The sequence below is a fragment of the Cyprinodon tularosa genome, unplaced genomic scaffold (genome assembly GCF_016077235.1).
Source record: "Cyprinodon tularosa strain WSP-4 unplaced genomic scaffold, ASM1607723v1 ctg98, whole genome shotgun sequence".
Taxonomy (NCBI): domain Eukaryota; kingdom Metazoa; phylum Chordata; class Actinopteri; order Cyprinodontiformes; family Cyprinodontidae; genus Cyprinodon; species Cyprinodon tularosa.
The window spans coordinates 3150377-3170307 of NW_024039762.1; the positions used below are offsets into that span (position 1 = coordinate 3150377).

The 19931-nt window shown below is 38.7% G+C and overlaps 1 protein-coding gene across 3 annotated transcripts in view; it reads left to right on the top strand.

Moving 5' to 3' along the window:
* Window positions 1-17253, top strand: part of LOC119777090 (ankyrin repeat and IBR domain-containing protein 1-like) — a 50387-nt gene extending 33134 nt beyond the window's left edge. For all 3 annotated transcript variants that reach the window (XM_038275877.1, XM_038275879.1, XM_038275878.1), the window contains exons 14-20: window positions 1747-1813; window positions 6062-6207; window positions 6523-6701; window positions 6817-6868; window positions 13120-13231; window positions 14009-14052; window positions 14311-17253. In XM_038275877.1, the coding sequence (XP_038131805.1) occupies window positions 1747-1813; window positions 6062-6207; window positions 6523-6701; window positions 6817-6868; window positions 13120-13231; window positions 14009-14052; window positions 14311-15210 (1500 nt within the window). In that variant the 3' untranslated portion in view covers window positions 15211-17253. The remainder of the gene's footprint in view (window positions 1-1746; window positions 1814-6061; window positions 6208-6522; window positions 6702-6816; window positions 6869-13119; window positions 13232-14008; window positions 14053-14310) is intronic.
* Window positions 17254-19931: the final 2678 nt, after the last annotated feature.

Here is a 19931-nt window from a genome sequence, read left to right on the forward strand (position 1 = left end):
ATCCATCGCTCCCACGCCGCTCGCAGCCTTACTGTGAACGGCCGCTTCACACCGATGTCGAGCGGTGGAAGTTCCTTTGTCAGACCCCCCGGGATAACGGCGAGCACAGCGTTCATTTGATTCATCTTTTTTTCACATCGGCTGTGAGATGGGCACGCAGCGATGGTGATGCGTGGAAAAAAGCACCTGGTCTCCTCACATACACCTGCCTTTCATCATCTCCTCATCGATCCAGCCTTTTTCATTTGCGTTAATGTCATCAGAGCGCTGTGTCTGTCTCGCTGTCAGCTCCCAGATCAGCTTCTCTGATTGGTTGATGCGGCGCGTCCAGCAGCAAAACTTCAATTTTTCCATCTGAGCAGCAGCAGCGCGTTGGCGGTGCATCAGATGCTTAAACGCTCCCGACGTGCTGCACCAAAACGCGCTGCAGGACCTTTTGCTGCACCTATATGCGCGTCAACCATTGACTTTGCATGTAAACTCGCTGCTTCTGCTGCACCTGCTGGGTCCGGTTCACACCGATGTCGAGCGGTTGAACAGCGAGCACAGCGTTAATTTGTTTCCCCATGTTTTTCACATCAGCTGTGAGATGGGCAGGCATGGAGTCACAGATTAATGGTGATGAGTGGAAAAAAAACACCTGGTCTCCTTACATTCAGCCACTCTTTTATCATCTCCTCAATGAGGTGGTCTCAAAAGTCGCAGTTACAACACACATAGGGCGCACCGCACCATAGGGCGCACCGCACATTTTGAGGGAAAAAAAAGACGTTTAAGTGCGCCTTATAGTCGTGAAAATACGGTATCTAGTAATTATTGTATGGCTACCTATTAAGGTTGGGTGATATGTAACAACAGATATTTGTCAGTCCAACAAATGGCGATAAATACATATTTGTGTAGGTGACCTTGAGGTTAAAGACAAGCACACCCTTTAGAGCGCGTCTTCTGCTCAATTGGTAATATTGATTACCACCTTTGCACATTGCTAAAACCCAATAAGAGTTTTAACAATTTATTATGCTTGTTTTCTTGCTTGTTTTCTTGTCAAAAATGTATACGTTTTGTCAAGTGGGAATGGTTTGCTCTTTTCCGGTTGTTCTGATTACGTTATGAGACATTTTAGTTTTTGATCGTTATTCATTTGTGTATCTGAATGTGCAACAAACAGACTGAGAACTGTTGCTGAGATTTTTGTTCATATGGAAATTACACAGCTTCTCTGGAGGAAGAATATTCCCTTCTTTTCTTTTATATAAGTTTGTATTGTTTAAAATCATATCTGTAACAGACGGAACGGCCTGTAAACGCACTTGAAAAAACAACCTGTTTTCTCTGGTTCTGTTTCAGCTGTATAAAAAAACAAAAAACAAACTGCTTGTCTCTGGTTTGGATGAGTTCTTTATTTCTGTCTCAAGTTTAAGTAGATAAATATGCTGCTGCACGGTGGCACTGGGGAAAAAAGCTGCAGCTGGAAGGACGTTGTGTGTAGCGTTAAAAACGGCATTGGGTCCAAAATAAAAAAAAAAAAAAAACGCAGACCGTTGAAGCTTTGAGTCTATTGTCGATGGTTGATAGATTCGTCCAATCGCCCAACCTTACTGCTAATACTTATAGGATGGTATAATTTTCATCTGTTCCCTTCATGTTTTTACTTTTCATGTACTGCATGTCTTTCCATTGTTTAATTTGGTTTGGCTCTGGCACAGTTTGGCTCCACAATAAAACCTTGTGTCTTCTTTATAGCTTGAGCAGCGTCTGTTAAAAACAGCCAAAGAGAAGATGGAGCAGCTCAGTCGAGCCCTGAGTGGAAGTGAGTGTGCAGTTTGCTATAACAATGTCAATGATGTATTACACCTTTATCTGCAACTTTCTGTGCTCTGCTATTAAACATTTGGAAGCTAGGAAATGATAATAAGAAATCTAAATAATTCAGTAAATTATAACTTTCCAACCGTCCGCACATTTATAGTATTTAGACAAGGATACTCCACAGGGTTCAAGATTACGAAGTTGGACTTTATGCGTCACTAAGTATTGCGAAAACATAAAGCATGAAGAGATTCTTTAGCTTACCTTAGTTCTGAGCTTTTTCTTATAATGCAATGAATATGTAGCCTAGTAAACTAGCCCCACCCGCCTGCAGCCAAAATAATTTTTGCCTGCGTGTTTGGTCCAACCTCGATCAGTGCCCCAGGCCCTAGAGCTGGTGGGCCAATCACAACGCAGAGATTTGTTTTGAATGTCCGGATGCAAAGCGGTCGGGGTTTTGAGGGCGTGAGGACAAGGCTGCATCTCTCGACATAGTCTTGTGTGAAGGACAGCTGGCTCTGATGGCGATTTTTGACTCAGCTCTGGAATCCGTTTTGGAAGGATTAGAGTTGATGTTTTCGTTGAAACGTGTGCAGGAAGAAGCTCTACCCTCTTTCATTTTTAAGAAGGACGTATTCGCAGTTTTACCGACAGGCTGTTTGTTTACCCCCACTAGCTTCCTGTCGCGCTTCCTACAACACAGTCAGTTGCGCTCATTGATCAGAGCGTTGGCCATTAGGCCCAGACATGGTTTGAAAAACAACGGGTTGTTCTTATCAACAATCTTCCGATGTCTCATTCACTGGGGCCAGACTAAATAACACCTTTCATCTCCCATTTAGTCTGGTTTATCAGGCTAGTGAATATGGTAACTTTATCATTTTGTTTTTATACTATTAAACAAAGAGAGTAAATCCATTGTTTTATCCAATGAGACTTCTAGTTTATTTAAGGAGGCAATTTATTAATTTAATTTTGATTGTGTTTTTTATTATTTACAGCAGTTAAACCGACATATAAAGTCAGGCCCAAATCCCTAACCCCCCCCCCCCCCCCCCCCCACCCCCTTGCTATCACATGAAGGAAAAAAAAACAGGAACAGAGTGTTCAAGTAATACCGTACTCAAACCTATGCATATGTATAAAATGGATTAAACGTTTCAGCTTAGCCCAACTATTTGTCAACATGACATGTTAACATATACTCAACATAGCTAATTAATGGTTGCCAGACAGAATAGAATTTCCATGCATATCCTCCAATGGTGAACTTAATCATTTCGCAATAAGTGTGGCTCTCACATCTCTAATCCACCCTCCAAATGTTGGGGGCTGAAGATCCCTCCACTTTCTGCAGGGCTTAAAGGAAAAAAATTAAAAATAAACTGAGCCTGAACTTTTTTGAAAAGGGCTGGGGTTTTTTTTGTGTGTGTAAATAAACTCCTTTTAAAAAGGTATGTAATGTATTTATTATTATTAATTATTTTTGGGAATAGTTTTAATTCCTTGTGAAAATGTACAAATTTTAATGTAAACTGCAGACTATAGCAGGGGTGGATATTTGCAAAGACTTCAAAATAAAACGTTTTGCCATATTGAGACACAATATAATGTGATATTCTAACCCCTTTAGAGAAATTTAAAAATAAGCTTGAAATATAAGTTGTACCTATGTACAGACATCAGATAAATAATAAATAAAAAAAAGTTAAAATCAATGAAATTCATATTATCCATGTCCCATTTATTAAACTTGGACATGTTTCTTTGCCACTTCGATCTGATAATAAAGGTTAGATAAACCCAAATTATTTGATGTGCAAATAAATGTAAAATGCTTTTAAAAACAGCCTTGCACATGGGGCATCTGTGTTGCCATTGCAATGACTACTTTAGAGGGAATCCCCTTCTCATTTACCCCCAGCCCCCTTAAGGCTAGATCCATATATCAGTTTCCGCGAGCATAATGTACAGTAACTATTATTTGAACCAGCTTCCATACGGCTTGCCATCCAAGTTCTTCCATCTATGCCCGGTACCATTTATTTTTAAGTCCTTCATCGGTTAGGACAGTTTCTACAGGCTTTAGAAATTTTTCTTCAGCAAAGTGAGCTGCAGGTTGATCATGTTTTCAAGATTAAATCCATTACTCCCAAAGTTTTGGACGCATAAAATTTACAGAAGAGTAAGTGGAGCTGTTTTACAATGATAACATGTTTGGTCCAAGTCAGTCTTGATACTTGATGGATTATCCTTTGACCAGTGAAGGTGATGTACGACTTTAACTGTGTAATACCGTGTCTAAGGAAATATTGCCCAAATACAGGCTTTGTGAAAATAATTCCCAAAGCTTGTAGCCGTGGTATGTTCAGTACTCCTAATTGCTCTTGCCATCACTGTTAACACTCTTTTAAGCCAGTCATTTTGCATTATTTAAACATTGTATATCAGATTTTGATTTTAAATATCTTGTCTAGCAGAGAGATAAAAAGTTATACAGGAAAATATTCAGAACTAGAAAAGCTCTCCGAGAGCGCACACTGGAAAAACAATCTAGAAATAAGTAAAAATGTATTAAACTAAATGTAAAATAAGATAATTAGATAATATGCACTTGGAAATAATAATATTTTTTAATTTCATTGGCAAAGTGCCAAAGTCTCTCACTTTCTCAATTCAAGAAGAAAATGCTCCTATTTTAAGAAATAATGACTTATTTAGATTTAAAATTTTTGCAGCATGGACCACCATCAAGCAGCAAATTTTGCCCCATATCGTGACTTGCACTTATGGCTAAAACTTCCCAATGATCCGGATCATTAACAAATGTCAATGAATTGTTCTTGGCTTGAGATGCACATTTGCATTTACAATTTCCTTAAAAAGCCTTTCATAAGTTTTATGAATAGGACATAGCATGTGTCTGCAGCCTCTGGTGCTTGCTCTGCTCTCGTCTTCTTCTTTCACTTTGCTTTCTTCTTTGCTCAGCAGATATGGGCCTTCTAGACTAGTAAGGCTCACCTTTCCTGTGTTTTTGTCTTCAGTACAATACTTAAGGACTTTTTTAAGTTCGATGCTGAAGCTGTCAGTAGTCACTGCTGCCACCCTACTTTATAGTTTAGGGAGGAACTGTTTGTTCTGCCAAATAACATTAAAGAATCCTTTAAAAAAATCCTGCATCCGAATTATAATGTGGATCATCACCAAAATTTATGGACACAGACGGAAAAACAGAAAGGCAGACAAACAAACACATTTGACTAAAAACATAACGTCCTTGGCAGAGTTAATTAAAAGTAACAAAGCAATATCTGAAAAAAAGCTGAAGTTTATGAAAGCAACACAAAAAGAAGAAAATAAAATATCTTTCTACCAATTCTTTAAAGTCGATATTCCAGATTGCTTTGTGTATAATTCAGGGTGTAAACAGGTATATTTTTGTTATCGGGGTAGCAAGCCAAGCTACCCAGTTGTATTAGACAGCAGCTCTATACATCCATTATGATGTTTGTTGCCAAGAAGAGTATAGTAAACATGGAAGGTAGAAGCCACCAATTCACATTAATTTTACATTAATTTAGGATTTATTTCCTTATGCGTAGCTGTTTTCTTAAATTGCATATAAAGAGATATCTTACTTGATGAAAAAGGATTTTGTCAAGAAGATCAGTGAGCGGTTTTCACCCATGATGGATTTTAACTCTAATTTGCCAAACAAAAAAAACACCTTTAACAGATTCTGTTGTATTACGAAGCAGTTTACACTCATTATATCCTGATTATGTTACATTATTTCAGCCCAGCTCTTTCACTGGGGCTATTTAGGGACACCATATCTCATTGTCATGTTTACTTGCTAGTATGGTGTGTTTATTGTGTGGATAAAGGTTAAAAGGCAGATTAAATTCTGAATATTAGTTTAAAAAAAAAAGTGTCTGTATACAGTGTTCTCCCTTTTTGTATTTAATAAAGAATCGCCTTCTGATGAAACCCACTTGGGAAAGAGGTGTATTTAAATGAGACGATTAGTTTCAGCATAATGCAAGAGAATTAAAATTCATAACTCATAAAAGGGCAGCACACCTCTTGACACCACATATATGACTTAAAAGAACACTACCTGTAGCTGATTTTGTATAATGAGGTGCTTTGTTCTGGGGTTCTCTAAAACCAAAGTGAAGGAGTGTGGGTGGGAGTAGAAGGATGTATTAAATTGTGTTTTCTGACTTTCTCTACTTGTCTCTCCTAGGGGAAGGAGGCCCTCCTGACACCACGTTCATCGAAGATGCGGTCCTAGAATTGCTCAAGACTCGCCGCATCCTAAAGTGCTCTTATCCTTATGGGTTCTTTCTAGAACCCAAAAGCACAAAGAAGGAAATCTACGAGCTTATGCAGGTCTCAGAGCCTTCCACTGTAAAATCAGTCTCTGCATGGAATGTTACAGATGGAAGCCAGTTCATAATTGTTCCCACTTAGCTCGTTTAAACTACCACATATCAAGTTTTTGTAAACATGTTGTTTTTTAATTTATGGATCCGTACGGAAACAGAATAAAAACAGAGTTGAAATGTTAAATTGTCATCTTAACACAGCAATTGATGCAGCGCCTTTTCATAAACAGCAGTATCTGTGTATATTTGAAAATATAAAGATGGTTTATCTTCCTGTGAAACCATCTTTCAGCCAGTTTGTCGTTCTTTGTGCTCGTAGACTGACTTGGAGATGGTGACTGAGGACTTGGCACAGAAGGTTAACAGGCCCTACCTGCGAACTCCCCGCCACAAAATCATTCGCGCTGCTTGCCTTGTGCAGCAGAAGAGACAAGAGTTTTTGGCCTCAGTGGCAAGAGGGGTGGCCCCAAATGACTCTCCTGAAGCCCCCAGACGCAGGTAGCATTCAAAAAGGCAGATTGTTAAATGTTCAGAATATCTATGTATGTTTAATTATGTTGGTTGTACATAACTCTTTTACTAACAGATAGTGTTTTCTGTCTTTCACCAACAGTTTTGCAGGTGGAACATGGGACTGGGAATATTTAGGCTTCGCATCACCTGAGGTAAACGATTGTTTAAGATTTCTGTTCTGCTCAAGGAAATACTTGTTTTGCTAAAGAAAACAACACATTTAGCTGAAAATTATTTCACTGTAAAGTACTTGTATATTATTATTTACACTGTTAAATTTCAACTACATTTCCTTCATACATTGTTTGACCATGCTGGCTTGAATAGGAAAGAAGAATAAAACTTAGAGAAGAGCACATAAGTTATTGCAAGTCTGCTGTATGATGCATTAATCATATGAAATATTTACTAGCTGTTTGAGAAAACTATTCACTCTTGCTTTGGTATAAGGTAAACGCATGTAATGAAATAAGAATGTAAAACCAAATGTAAATGAGCTGAGTTGCATGACCTTAATGCTTTATAAAAAAAAACTATGCAGACAGTCAATTTTCTAATACTAGTATAACTTTTATCTTTATCATAAGTTTAGAATTGCTTTGAGGAAAGATTCCTGTTTTTTGGGGGGGTTTCAAAAGCTTTTGTCTTGATAGTAAGAAAGGCAGATAAATGGTGGGTTGGCACTAGCTGAAGTTTGGGGCTTTTGTTGGCTGGTAATTTCATCTCAAGAGGAACCCTCTTCTAAACTCATCTGTTTCATGCCTCAAACTCTAGAGTAACTGCTTTTGCTTTCTAGCTACAGAGCTGCTCAGGTTCCCCACTGTTGCTTGCTTCGAGGTTGCTTTCAGAGCGTGGAATTTTTCTTTCTTTCTGTTCTTGGGGAATCTGTAACAAATTAGTTTTTCTGCATAAAAATAAGAACATTTCGTTGTGGAGGCACATAAAATGCTGGTTAGATCTGTAAGAACGCTTTGATTGCTGCAATTCAAATAAGATATTTTACAGATTTATTTTAGTGCAAGTTTTCCTGTGGGTGAAAAAACAATTCCTTCCAAATAATGCATCAGATTAATGTACTGCAATATTTTTCAGACACTTGATTTTACAGTGATGCTTCTAATTCCATATATTGTGTGGTTACACAGATGACTCAACCCAAAAAAAAATTATTTATTTTATAATTTATTGTAAGTTTGAAGGAGCTTAATTTTTAAAATTGTAACTATATTATCATTACTCTGTTAATTTTACAGTAAAGAACAAGTAATAAATTGCTGATGTAGTTAAACAATGGAGCGTAGACTCACTTATAAAACTAAAACAATCATCTAGACTTTTTATTCCCCCATACATCTTTGAAGTGATAAAAAACCCGAAGCATGCATCTCTGGGTAATTCCACATTATTTACAGTTATTTGTGGTTAAGGCTTAAATTTATAAAAAGAAAGTAATACTTTGTTTATCAGATGTATTGCTCATCTCTACAGTTTGTTCTAGTTTTTACTCATGTGATACATGACAACATTTTCTTTTTAAGTTGTGATGTAATAGGCATGTAAACAAATAATCAATTAAGGACGAATTTTTCGATTAATGGTTAGATTAAAACATTCCATCAGATTAATTGATCACTTCTCCTTAAAGGTATAGAGGATGATCATTTATTTTTGGATGGATCATCAACATCAGTGGTCCTCCTAACTGTCAGTCATTCTGGTTATGCCGTCCTCTTTGTTCATCCCATTAACTATCTTTTTCTGCAAATGCACTCTTTCTCAGGCGTATATCTGTGGTAAACTACGGTTTCAGACAGTCATTGAAGCACACCTTTTTCACCGCGGTTCTCTGAAAACGGCCGAGGGCAGTAAGAAAAAAAGTGTCTAAGAAGTGTATGAGAAGAAAAGAAAAGCCTCAGAAGAGGCAGATATACCCCGGAATGCTTTGCGCAGAGAGCTCTACTCGCAAAGCATTATGGGATTTGCTGTCAGAGCGGCCTACTGTCGACTTATAACAAAGATGGCGCAGGCAACGCACAGTGAAGGAGGAGTTACGTGACCAATGGGGCAGAAAGTAGTCATCATGTGTCCGAACGATCAGTTAACTGAGTTCGCTATAAAGTCCACTATATAGTCCCCGCTCTATATAGTGATGGAGGGATTTAGGGGTAGGGCGGACATTTGGACAAAGTATGCTTGTATGAGCTATGAAAACAGCAACTTTGAAACAGAGCGTGCACTAGGGGTGTAAATCACACCCATCATGGCGATTCGATTCAGTATCGATTTCCTTAACCAACGATTCTATTATTTTCGATACTCAAGAATACACCACGATACGATTCGATTAATTGGTTCATTTTTATTTATTTTTTTAACCTTACAGGCTAGACAATGTTTCAAATTTGAAATAAATCAATGAATGCTGTAATATCGTTATGCATTTTATTTGAGAAACAACCGCAAATAACAGAAGTAGAACAGTTGTACTCCACCTATTCCTATTAAAACCCCATTCACTGAAAAATAATAATACCCCTGCATTAGATTCTGAAAGGCTTTACATCAGGGGTCTTCAACGTTTTCCAGGCCAAAGACCCCCAATCTGATGGCGAGATGGAGCGGTGACCCCCTAATTACATGTATTGTATGAAATTGTGTTCTATCAAAGTGGTCCTATAGTCACTCTATTAAAGATGGAGTAATTTCACCCTGGGATTATTAAAGTATTTCTGATTCTGATTCCTGGTTGATGGGACAGGTGTTGTGAATGAAACGGTGCCCAGCTTGAAAGAGCTCCTGTGTGTCGCTAATGTGTGCATTGATGACTGAAAGACATCTTCTGCCTCCATTTATCCGTTTACTACAGTGTGTGGAATTCATGTTAAGGTGTATTTAAAGACATTTTAATTAGTGCAAAAATTGCAGGAGGGAATATAAAAAAAAAGTAATCAACCAAGACTTTTGCGACCCCCATGCAATACCTCCGTGGACCCCCTAGGGGTCGCGGACTTCCTGTTCAAGACCCCTGCTTTACATCATAAAATACTGTACAAAATCAGTGCAATGACTGCAATTCATAAATTGCATAAATCAAAAATGTCTGTGTCAAGCTTACTGCAACACACTGCTGTAAGAGTATAACTAGGAAGCGCGGTAAGAGGGCAAAATAGGTTTAGCGCCACCGAAGCACGGAAGGGAGAATTACACCCAGGAGCAAAATGGATAAAATAGAACCAGAGGGAACAAAAAAATACATGAATCGATACTCTTGCGGACGTATCGATGCATCGGATCGTCGGCTGTTGGATCGATGCATCGATACAAAACGATTATTATTTACACCCCATGCGTGCACGGGGAGAAATGGGCTCTTCCCTGCTCTCGCACGCGCATTTTCTTTTTAAGTGAAGAGGGCGGGTCTTTTAAAATATTTACAAAAATCCTCAACAATACCTTTAAGAAATTTCTGTAGTGTTGTATCTTTTCTGTTTGTTCTTAAATGTTTTTCACTGGTCTCTGCAAGAGACGTAACGTTAGGGAAGTGCATGCTAGTGGCTTGAAGGATTCTTGAAAAAGGAAGATAAATGTAAAAGACTGAGTTTGTTTTGAGTTTCTCCCATCCACTTGAGGCTAAAATAATACATAACCAGCAAAGTATGAAGCAACCGGAATAAAGATCAGCACCTCCAGGTCCAAGGACATGGTTCTACACTGGATAAAGGTGGCCTTCAGGTCAGAGAAGAGTTCCTGTCTTCAGTGGAGGTGTTGTAGTATCTTAGGGTCCTGTTCATGTAAGAACAAGATCCTTAATACAAGCGGCTGAGATTAACTTTCTCTGTAGGGTGGCTGGGCACTACCTTAGAAAAAGATGAGGAGAGCTGCTTCTCCTCCACATTAGTCAGCTGAGGTGGCTCGGACATCTAGTTTCTGTCTGTTACCACCTGGACGCCTGTGTCCACCCTCAGCTGAAGGTGTTTTATTTTTTTTACAAGGAGAGACTATATTATCTACCTTAAGCCTGTTTTTAAGAACACACTAAAAGTTGTCAATTTTTAGATCCTTAAAAAAAAAGAAATCTTATTAAAATTCCTTTTTTTCCAGTAGAGACACTGTAGCTTAATCAATATCTTTAATGTAGAAGCCGTAAAATAAAAAAAATATATATAATCTGGGACTAATATGTCTATTTTCCTGTATATTACTGTATAGATAAAACAGTAGGAAGGCCCATGACCAGGGATTGCTCTGCTCAAGCAGCTAATAAAGAATTAAAAAAGAAGAAGCCATGTTGTTGCCTTTCATGTCTTATCTGAGCCTCTCTGCAGTAGAAGTGACAGCAGAGTGCTTCCATGAGGAGCCTGAGACATTTTACTCCTTCTCACATGCATCACCGCTCTGCACAGGGACTGTAATCTTGTTTCAGTGGGAGCTGGATTTTGAAAAGTGTCGATCACTTGGGTTGATGTCAGGGTAGAAAAAAAAAGCCTTCTAAATTGGCCTATAACAATGTCACCTCTAACTCGTCTGCCACTGCGTTTCACCTTCTCACAACTCCACCCATATTTCACTTGAAATCGAACAGTAATACACATTTTATATGGTTATAAAACTATTCCTGTCGATATTTAAGATCAATGATGTGATCGTTGTCTTTTAGTAAAGGATACTTTAATCCACTGAGCATCTGAAGCACGTTCAGGAGAAATTATTTAATCAGGCATGGTGCATGAATGAGTGGCTCCTCTTCAGAGGAACAAATTATCCATCTATATGTAGAACAGAAGGTTTTCTCACCTTCTTCCTTTGGTCTCTCATGCTTCTCAATAACAAACAGGGTTGCAGACTTCTTTGTTGTCCGATTATTATGGACTTGTGCTTCTAATAGCGCACAGTAAAGAGCTGCTGTTTCTCGGCTGCTGCAGCTAATTGGAACACTGTGGTAACTAATCAAAGCTGGCTGACACCGCCTCACAGGCGCAGCTACAGATGGGCCGCTCCATGCTTCTTACAATGCCGACACATTACTTCATAGTGGGGCTATTTTTAGACCGGTGGAAACATGAAAGGCAGAATTTGGATGACAGCCTTTTGATTATATATGGATGTGACTCAGTGATTTTTTCTAATGAATGAGGAAATTGACTGAGAAGTCCTCTTGGATCGGTTTTTGAAGTTTGAATATTGTGAACGAAAAAAAAAAAAGCAGGACATGTAACTTATTCATGAGAACACTTACTCGTTAGGAGAGGATTCTGACAGCTGCACTGAACGTCTCATTATTTAATGCTTGACCATGTAACAAATTCCAGAAATCAGCTTTGACTCCAAACTAACATCTTTCTGAGTTTTCTAGGAAGGCAAATCAATATTGTTTTTTTCCTTACTTCGGATTACTTGATGCCAATGATCAGAAATGTTGTCAGCTAGAACTATAAACGTTGTGAGTCAGCTTTTTAATTTTTACTAAGGAACCTTTGATGTCCTGGTTCTCCACTTTTTTGTTCCATCTTGTAAAACTAACCCTAATTACAGATCTCTGATTGCAGCATATGTCCAACATCAACCTCGAGTTTCTCTTCCAGTTGTTCATTTACCATCATTAAAACCTTTAGAACTTCAGATGGTTTAGGATGAACATTATTACTCACTATTAGTGGTCATTTTTAGCTTTTTGGTTGCCATTTAATAAATCAGTAATTTTAAAGACCCCATTTTTTTTCTCCTGCTGTATCTATGCTGTATAACAAATCTACTGATACCAATTATGAGCTGTTAGAGTTTCTACCATTATCACATTAAAACACATTAAAACTGTGCATTTGCAGTAAAAGATTTCTTAATTGATTCTGCATGAACTTTTACGCTCCAGTGAGTGGTACATTCATTAGAATCCTAATACAGCATGTTTTTTGCTATAATAATGATATGCTGCAACGTCTCCCTATGTAATAAAAGAAATGCTGTATTTAAAAACTGCTTATTGGCTAATTGAACATAGGGTGCTACATTATTTCTCATTAGAAATGAATCTGTAATGAGAGTCAAAGAACCTTTAACATGAATTGAAAGGCTGGTTATTCACTTTATTGCTGTGTCATGTATCTGTCAAAAACATAAACACTAGCAGGCGTTACCCTCACATGTGAGACGAATTGGCTTTGAACAAGTAAAACTTTTTACTTGGTGTTTGAATTTTTAATTTGTTGTTTGATTTGCAGAATTTAGTAACTGGGGACTTCTAGTGATCAAGTATTTTACTTGGTCTAGCTTACTGAAAAACATTACGATATATGTTACTGAATGAATCAGAGAGGTTATTTATGACTTGTCCTTTTATATCAATAATAAATCCTACTTTGGTCAGTTGTTCTTCTTTAATAGTGACTCCTGTTCTTGTTTAAAGGAATATGCAGAGTTTCAGTACAGGAGGAGACATCGGCAACGAAGGAGAGGGGACATGTCCAGTGTCCGAAGCAACACACCCGACCCTGATGAGCTCAGCGACACCATTTTAGGTACTGCAACTGTTTCCTTTCTCTCCTCTCTGTTATTTCATGTGAGAAACATCTGTCAACAAGCAGCTGTATTTGTTTTCTGGTTCTGTCTTTATATAAAGAGTGTTTTTCTGCTCTTTTTAGTTTAAGAGGAATGTTTTCGTGTTGCGGCTGTCACAATTTCACCCATTTCAATTAAAACTCCAGTTCCATCTGAACAAAGTAATCCCAAAGCTGGATGCTGTCCCTGTTAACCCTCTGATCAACCATTTTGTGTTCTTCCTGCAAACGTTTTTCCTCATACATTACTTCATGTGGAAGCGGTCTAGTTTGGTCTCAATCTCTCTTTAACGTCATTCTTTTGGACCAACTATTCTTCGAAAAACTTTTCTGCTACATGGAAGATAATAATACTTCAGCTTTAAAAGATAAACTATTTATCTTTTAAAGCCTAGTATTTTAAATCAGGCACTTTTGTCCATTACATTTCTTTTAGCAGTGCATAGTCGATTTGCCATTTCAGAAACCTGCAAAGTGCCTCTGCCATGCCAAGGACAACTTATTCATTTTGGTTAAAAACACCTAATTAGTGAATTGTCTGTGCAAACTCTGAAGGTCAGTGGTCTGCCAGGTGTTTGCAGCCATGTGCTCTACTCTAGGAATTGAGTACTTGTAATAAAGGGTAATGAAATAAACTGCTTTGCAGCTGCAAATGTAGAGTCAACCTAATGACTGTAATTTTCACTCTCATGTGTTTTCTTTTCTTTTTTTTTTTTATAAATCTATTACCAACAAAAGAAGCTCAGGATGTAGGAGGTGGTCGCAGACCTGCTCATTTGATGGTGAGTGCCTATGGAACAGTGTTCATATGAGCTTTTTGGATGAGAAAACTGTTTAGCTTGAATAATATTTTTCTTATCAGGTGGCATATCTCTCTTTATGGTTTTAACGATAATATTATGCCAAGCTACATAAATGCAATATTTGTAATTCACAAATAAAAACTAAAGGAACATGTTAAGAGATAAACACATGATAACTTCTGGTTTAATCAGGAAGTCATTTTTTAAGGTTGCCTTTTTCACATTTCGCTCTTGCAGGGCCTTGACTCCCTGGATGAGGACGACCCTAACATTTTACTGGCCATCCAGCTGTCACTCCAAGAATCAAGGATGGCAGAGATCGGCGCCAACCACGATTTCCTCGCCAATGAAGCCTCACTTGGCGCAATTGGCACTTCCCTGCCTTCCAGGCTTGAGCAGAGCTCTCCGGGTGTCGAGGTCCTCCCAAGAGCTTCTCTGAGCAGCTCAGAGCTGCTGGAGCGAGGAGATAACGTGCCGAGGCTGGGCAACATCAGCAGCCAGTACTCTACAAGCCCCGGCGGCCCCACCTCTGTGAAATACTGTGACATTGACCGCCGGGTGCAGAAACCAGCCGCCCTTGGTGGCAGCAGCTCCTCCACCGGCTTCTTCTCTTCCTCCACCGATGTGACAGACTCCACCACATGTGGCAGTAGCGACCCATCGTCATCTGCCTTGCCAACCAATGCCAATCTGCTTGGAAACATTATGGCTTGGTTTCACGATATAAATCCACAGGGTATCACTCTGGTTCCGCCATCCTCCTCAAACGACGACTCCGACGTGGGTCCGCTTCAGGAAGGCAGGGATGGACACCCGCAGGACGAGGAGAGGGCTGGTTTTAGCGTCTTCGCTGATGGTGGAAAACCTCAGGAGGCAGATGTAGGTTTCTCCACTCAGAGGTCAAGCGACATGGAGGAGAACAGCTGTGCTGTCGCCGAGAGGCCAACTCAGTTAGATCTGGTGGGGTTGGACGCCACCCAGCTGCCTTACATGGCAGAGCCTGATAGTAGTGGAGAGCATGCCGAGTGCACCGACTCAAAGGCCAGCCATGTTGACAGTCCACGCTCCGACTATGCCTCTGACCAGCTGCCCAGCACCAGCTCCTCTGAGTGGGAGGACCACTCACACTTGTTTTGATTTGCTTGGCTGGAATTGGAAGGTTTACTGAAGGCCAAAACCACTACAGACAGGAAAGCAGTTTCTAGAAGCTGCTTGTGTGGAATGTATTAAGAATGAAGAATGTGTTGGTTTTACAGCCATAGTGGGGAAAAAATAAATCAGTTAAGTTTAAGTGCAGGAACTTTAAGCCAGCAGTAAAATCAGATCTTAGATTTCCTTTTTTAGTATTGTGAGCACACTGCAATAAAATAAATAAAAGGAAGAACTTAGAAATTTCAATTAGGATGCAGCCTGATGGAGGGGGGAAAAAAAACTGAATCTCCTTCCTAGATTCAAGTGGAATGGAGTTAAAATATCTAGCAGGCGTTTTCTACTGGAGTATAGCCTACTGTATGACTGAATCAGGTGTTAAAGAGCAAATTTATACATTGCTATTGTATTCAAACAATTTCTATAGAAGGTTCTTAATGCTGTTCATATCAGCTTACTTTACAGGGTGCCAAACAGATTTAAAAGCACAGTTTGTCGTCACCAAGTGGATTCTTTTAAGCAAATTGTGCCTGATTACCACAATCTCTGAAAACCTGCATGTCCAGAGCCATACTTTTTTTTGCTTTGAAGTTGTGGCTCCATGTTATTTTCAAATCCCACTCACTAAAAGCTGTTGCGTGCTGTGTAAAATTGAATAGTGTTAACACTGCAGTGGTTTCAGACATTATGTGAAAGTCGCTTTCAAGAGAGGAAAAGGTTATTTGTTCAACTGAAAAGCAGGTGGCCTGCTCAAAAAAAAGAATGGATTTGACAATAGTTATTCATCTCTAAGAGCTTCAGTCTGAATAGGAAGTGTCCTCACAGCTAAAAAAGAAGAATACGCTGACAGATCCCGCGGGGGCCGCCCTGGTGGAATCAGCTCCCACATTTGGAACTGAATAATTTGTAGCTCATGTGAAAACCTTTGAGCTGAATGTTTAATGTGAAAAACATGAGAGACTTTGTTTGTATGCAGCAGGCAGGGTCAGCCAATAAGAAAACCAGGCAATCACTTCCAGTCCTATTTTCTTTAATTATTACAGCTTGAGTTGTGTATAGTGGATTCAACTCTGCAGGGGAGTGCATGAAGACATCCTCGAAGTGTGAAAGGGGAGTTGATGTTTTTGAAGCAGTTTTCAGTGAAACTGCAGATTTAGTGCCTTTGTGTCAGTCTTCATGATTCACTTCTTTTTCCACCGTTTTTCCGGGTGCCATTTGCACAGACTAAAACACCTGTTACCTTAAAGAAGCGTCTCTGTTATAGCATTTAGTGGTCAAACACAAACATTTTGTTGTTTTTTTATTAATCCAGACATTTTGTAGCATGTGCATTTTGGTTTGTTCACATCATAATGCATCGATGAACAAAACTGATAGTTTAATGGTTTAATAAAAAATGTTACTGTTCTATTGTTAGTATTATATTTAGAAGGGCTCTCCGCCCTGGATTTCCAAACGGTTTTTCTTAAAAAAAAAAAAAAAGGCAAATCATTTATTTCCATAAAGTTTGTCGACAGTGTTTGTATCATGTATCTGAAGACGAATTGAAAAAGAATATAACGTAGGTATTTCTGCTTCTATTAATAACTTGTGAATAATGGGATGAAAAACAATCATGTTTGACCTTCCAGAATACATTTTATGTACAGACTCATGTCTGATTCCAGTAAATTAACTTTATAAAAGTTGATGCGTGGTGCAACACTAAATCTAACAGCAGTTATTGCTTAAGTATTCAGATTGTCAGTGCCATATAGATAACAGATATATGATGGTTGGGAGTGTCCCAATCAAAGAGGACGTGTTTCTCTGTGTAATGAGTGCAATTAAAGGAGGTTCTACTTACGTTTCACCTCTAATCGCTTGGTCTATTTTAAGAAATGATAACTTTTTAAACTCATTAAGTTTTTCTATTGTAAAGCAACTAGTTCTTAAAATGTTGTTTGCACTTTCATAGTCTATACTTGATACATTCCCTCTTTATATGAAAACTGTTTGGTGTGTGATGCCAATAAACTGTGCTGATTTTTACGGTGATGTGTGGTTATTTCTAAAAAGCACTTTCTTTGAATAGTTCACAGGTGTTTGTTTTAATCTGTTTAGCTTCCACTTCCACTTTTTAAAGGGCAAACGTATTTTTCTCCCCTTGGAAAAAAGGTTCTGCCTTTGCATTTTTATTCAAAGCAGACAAGTTATTTTAAATGACTTTTCTGACATAAAGAGCCTTTTGAGTCCTGCTCCACTAAAACACGAAGGAACTACAGGATGTGGTTGATGACCTGTCACCTAGAAGCACATGAGGTGACAGCCTATTGTTGCAAACTCAAACAGATTATCTTGACAAATAAAGGACCTTTCAAAAGGAGACATGTCAAACTGCCACCACTTTCTGAATGGATTGAGTACTGTTACTTTCCCTGAAATTCCTGTTTGGGGAGATTTCTGGGAGTAAAGCGAGCGCTGTTATGAAACCTAAGATTGCACAGATGGACGGAACTACCTAAGGGGGGCATGTCTGCAGATGCCACACTGCTCTTGTAGAGTCAGCATTCAGACTGTGAAAATCAGGTGGATGCTGTTTGGAAGAAGTCATAAATGTGTTAAAATCACCTGAAACGATTTCTATTTTTTTGGGTTCAAAATATAAAAAAAATATACAAAGAAAGTCCTTTGATCCAAAACAAAAGCAAACTTTTTTTTTATTTTGGATGTTCTTTGCTTTCAAGCAAACTATAACTTGTTACAAAGCATACATTGTGATCGTTGCTCCAGAAATCACTACTATAGAGCTATTCTGTACAGCTTTAAGTCACAATTTTCACGATATTTGGAACATCGTTGGAGAATATAAAGCATGCTGACAGCTGTGCTGCTAAGCAACAGATGGCGGATCAGGGGACTTTTTGAAAAGCATCCATAAAAGTGTGCGCCCAAAAACATCAAATTTATAAACCATGCAGATGCAAAATTTCAAGCAATTTCCTTTTTATAAATGTACAACTCTACATCAAAGTCTGCACCAAGCTCTACCTCATGCTTAGCTGTCTAAATGCCCACGTTTAAGCATCAATGGGGACCATGGAGCAGGCTGAACAGAAACAGGCAACAAAGGATTCGGAATGCCAATCCCACGCCATCCCTGTTAACCACAGGTGGTAAACAAAAGGGTCAGTCTACATAACTCCATTAAACAAAAAAGGTGGAAGAGTAGCTGGTTGAATAAATAAATACAACCAACACTTAATGGTTCATTTAGATTTAAAATTATTATTCATAATTCATAGATATACATGCATTCTATATTCAATAGGGGTTGAAAATCTGCAGAGATCTGGCATCTATATACACTCACCGGCCACTTTATTAGGTACACCTGTCCAACTGCTCGTTAACACTTTATTTCTCAGCAGCCAATCACACGGCGGCAACTCAGTGCATTTAGGCATGTAGACATGGTCAAGACAATCTCCTGCAGTTCAAACCGAGCATCAGTATGGGGAAGAAAGGTGATTTGAGTGACTTTGAATGTGGCATGATTGTTGGTGCCAGAAGGGCTGGTCTGAGTATTTCAGAAACTGCTGATCTACTATGATTTTCATGCACAACCATCTCTAGGGTTTACAGAGAATGGTCCAAAAAAGAAAAAATATCCAGTGAGCGGCAGTTCTGTGGGTGGAAATGCCTTGTTGATGCCAGAGGTCAGAGGAGAATGGCCAGACTGGTTCGAGCTGATAGAAGGGCAACATTGACCCAAATAACCACCCGTTACAACCAAGGTGGGCAGAAGAGCATCTCTGAACGCACAGTACATCGAACTTTGAGGCAGATGGGCTACAGCACCAGATTCGCATCATGGATGTGCAGCCGACAAATCTGCGGCAACTGTATGATGCCATCATGTCAATATGGACCAAACTCCCAGAGGAATGCTTCCAGCACCTTGTTGAATTTATGCCACGAGTAATTGAGGCTATTCTGAAGGCAAAAGGGGGTCCAACCCGTTTCTAGCATGGAGTACCTAATAAAGGTGCCGGTGAGTGTAACTCATTTTGCTTCTTTTCTTTTTTAAAGTCATTTAACATGAATTTGTTTTCATGAAATAACCCCATCTGCTCTGTGTTTGGACAAAGTATTTATGTAACTTTTATTTAGAGAACAGTGATGGGATCAGACTTTTTTTTAAATAACAGTTTTATATTACTGATCACTTTATATTACTGTTTTTTAGATGCACACAAGGACAAATAATAATTCAACCACAATAATAGATATTCCAAAACTCAATTTTAAACAATTTTATATGTTTTATTCATATGAAGCAGGTAATTTATGAGAGATTAGGAACTATCTATAGCTATAATCAGCTGATGCAGAAGTATTTGCCCTTATAAAGTCTTACTGGTAGCTTGGTGGTCAGCTTATCCAGATTTTCCTTTTTTTTTTAAGTGTTTATTAATTAATTACAGCTGTTAACCATCCTGTGGTGTCTAGCTCTTGTGAGAGTGAATTCCCCCATGGTGATTAAACATAATTAACAAGTTAATAACGTTCTGCCTGAAGCAACTTCTAGAAACAGAATAGTTCTGTGAATTTAAACATAAAGCTGAGATATCCCAGCCAGAACAAAGCACACTACTGCCTGCTGACTTGGATGTTATCGTTAATAGTCCATGAGTCAGACGCTGTTGCCTTTAATTATACTGCCTTTT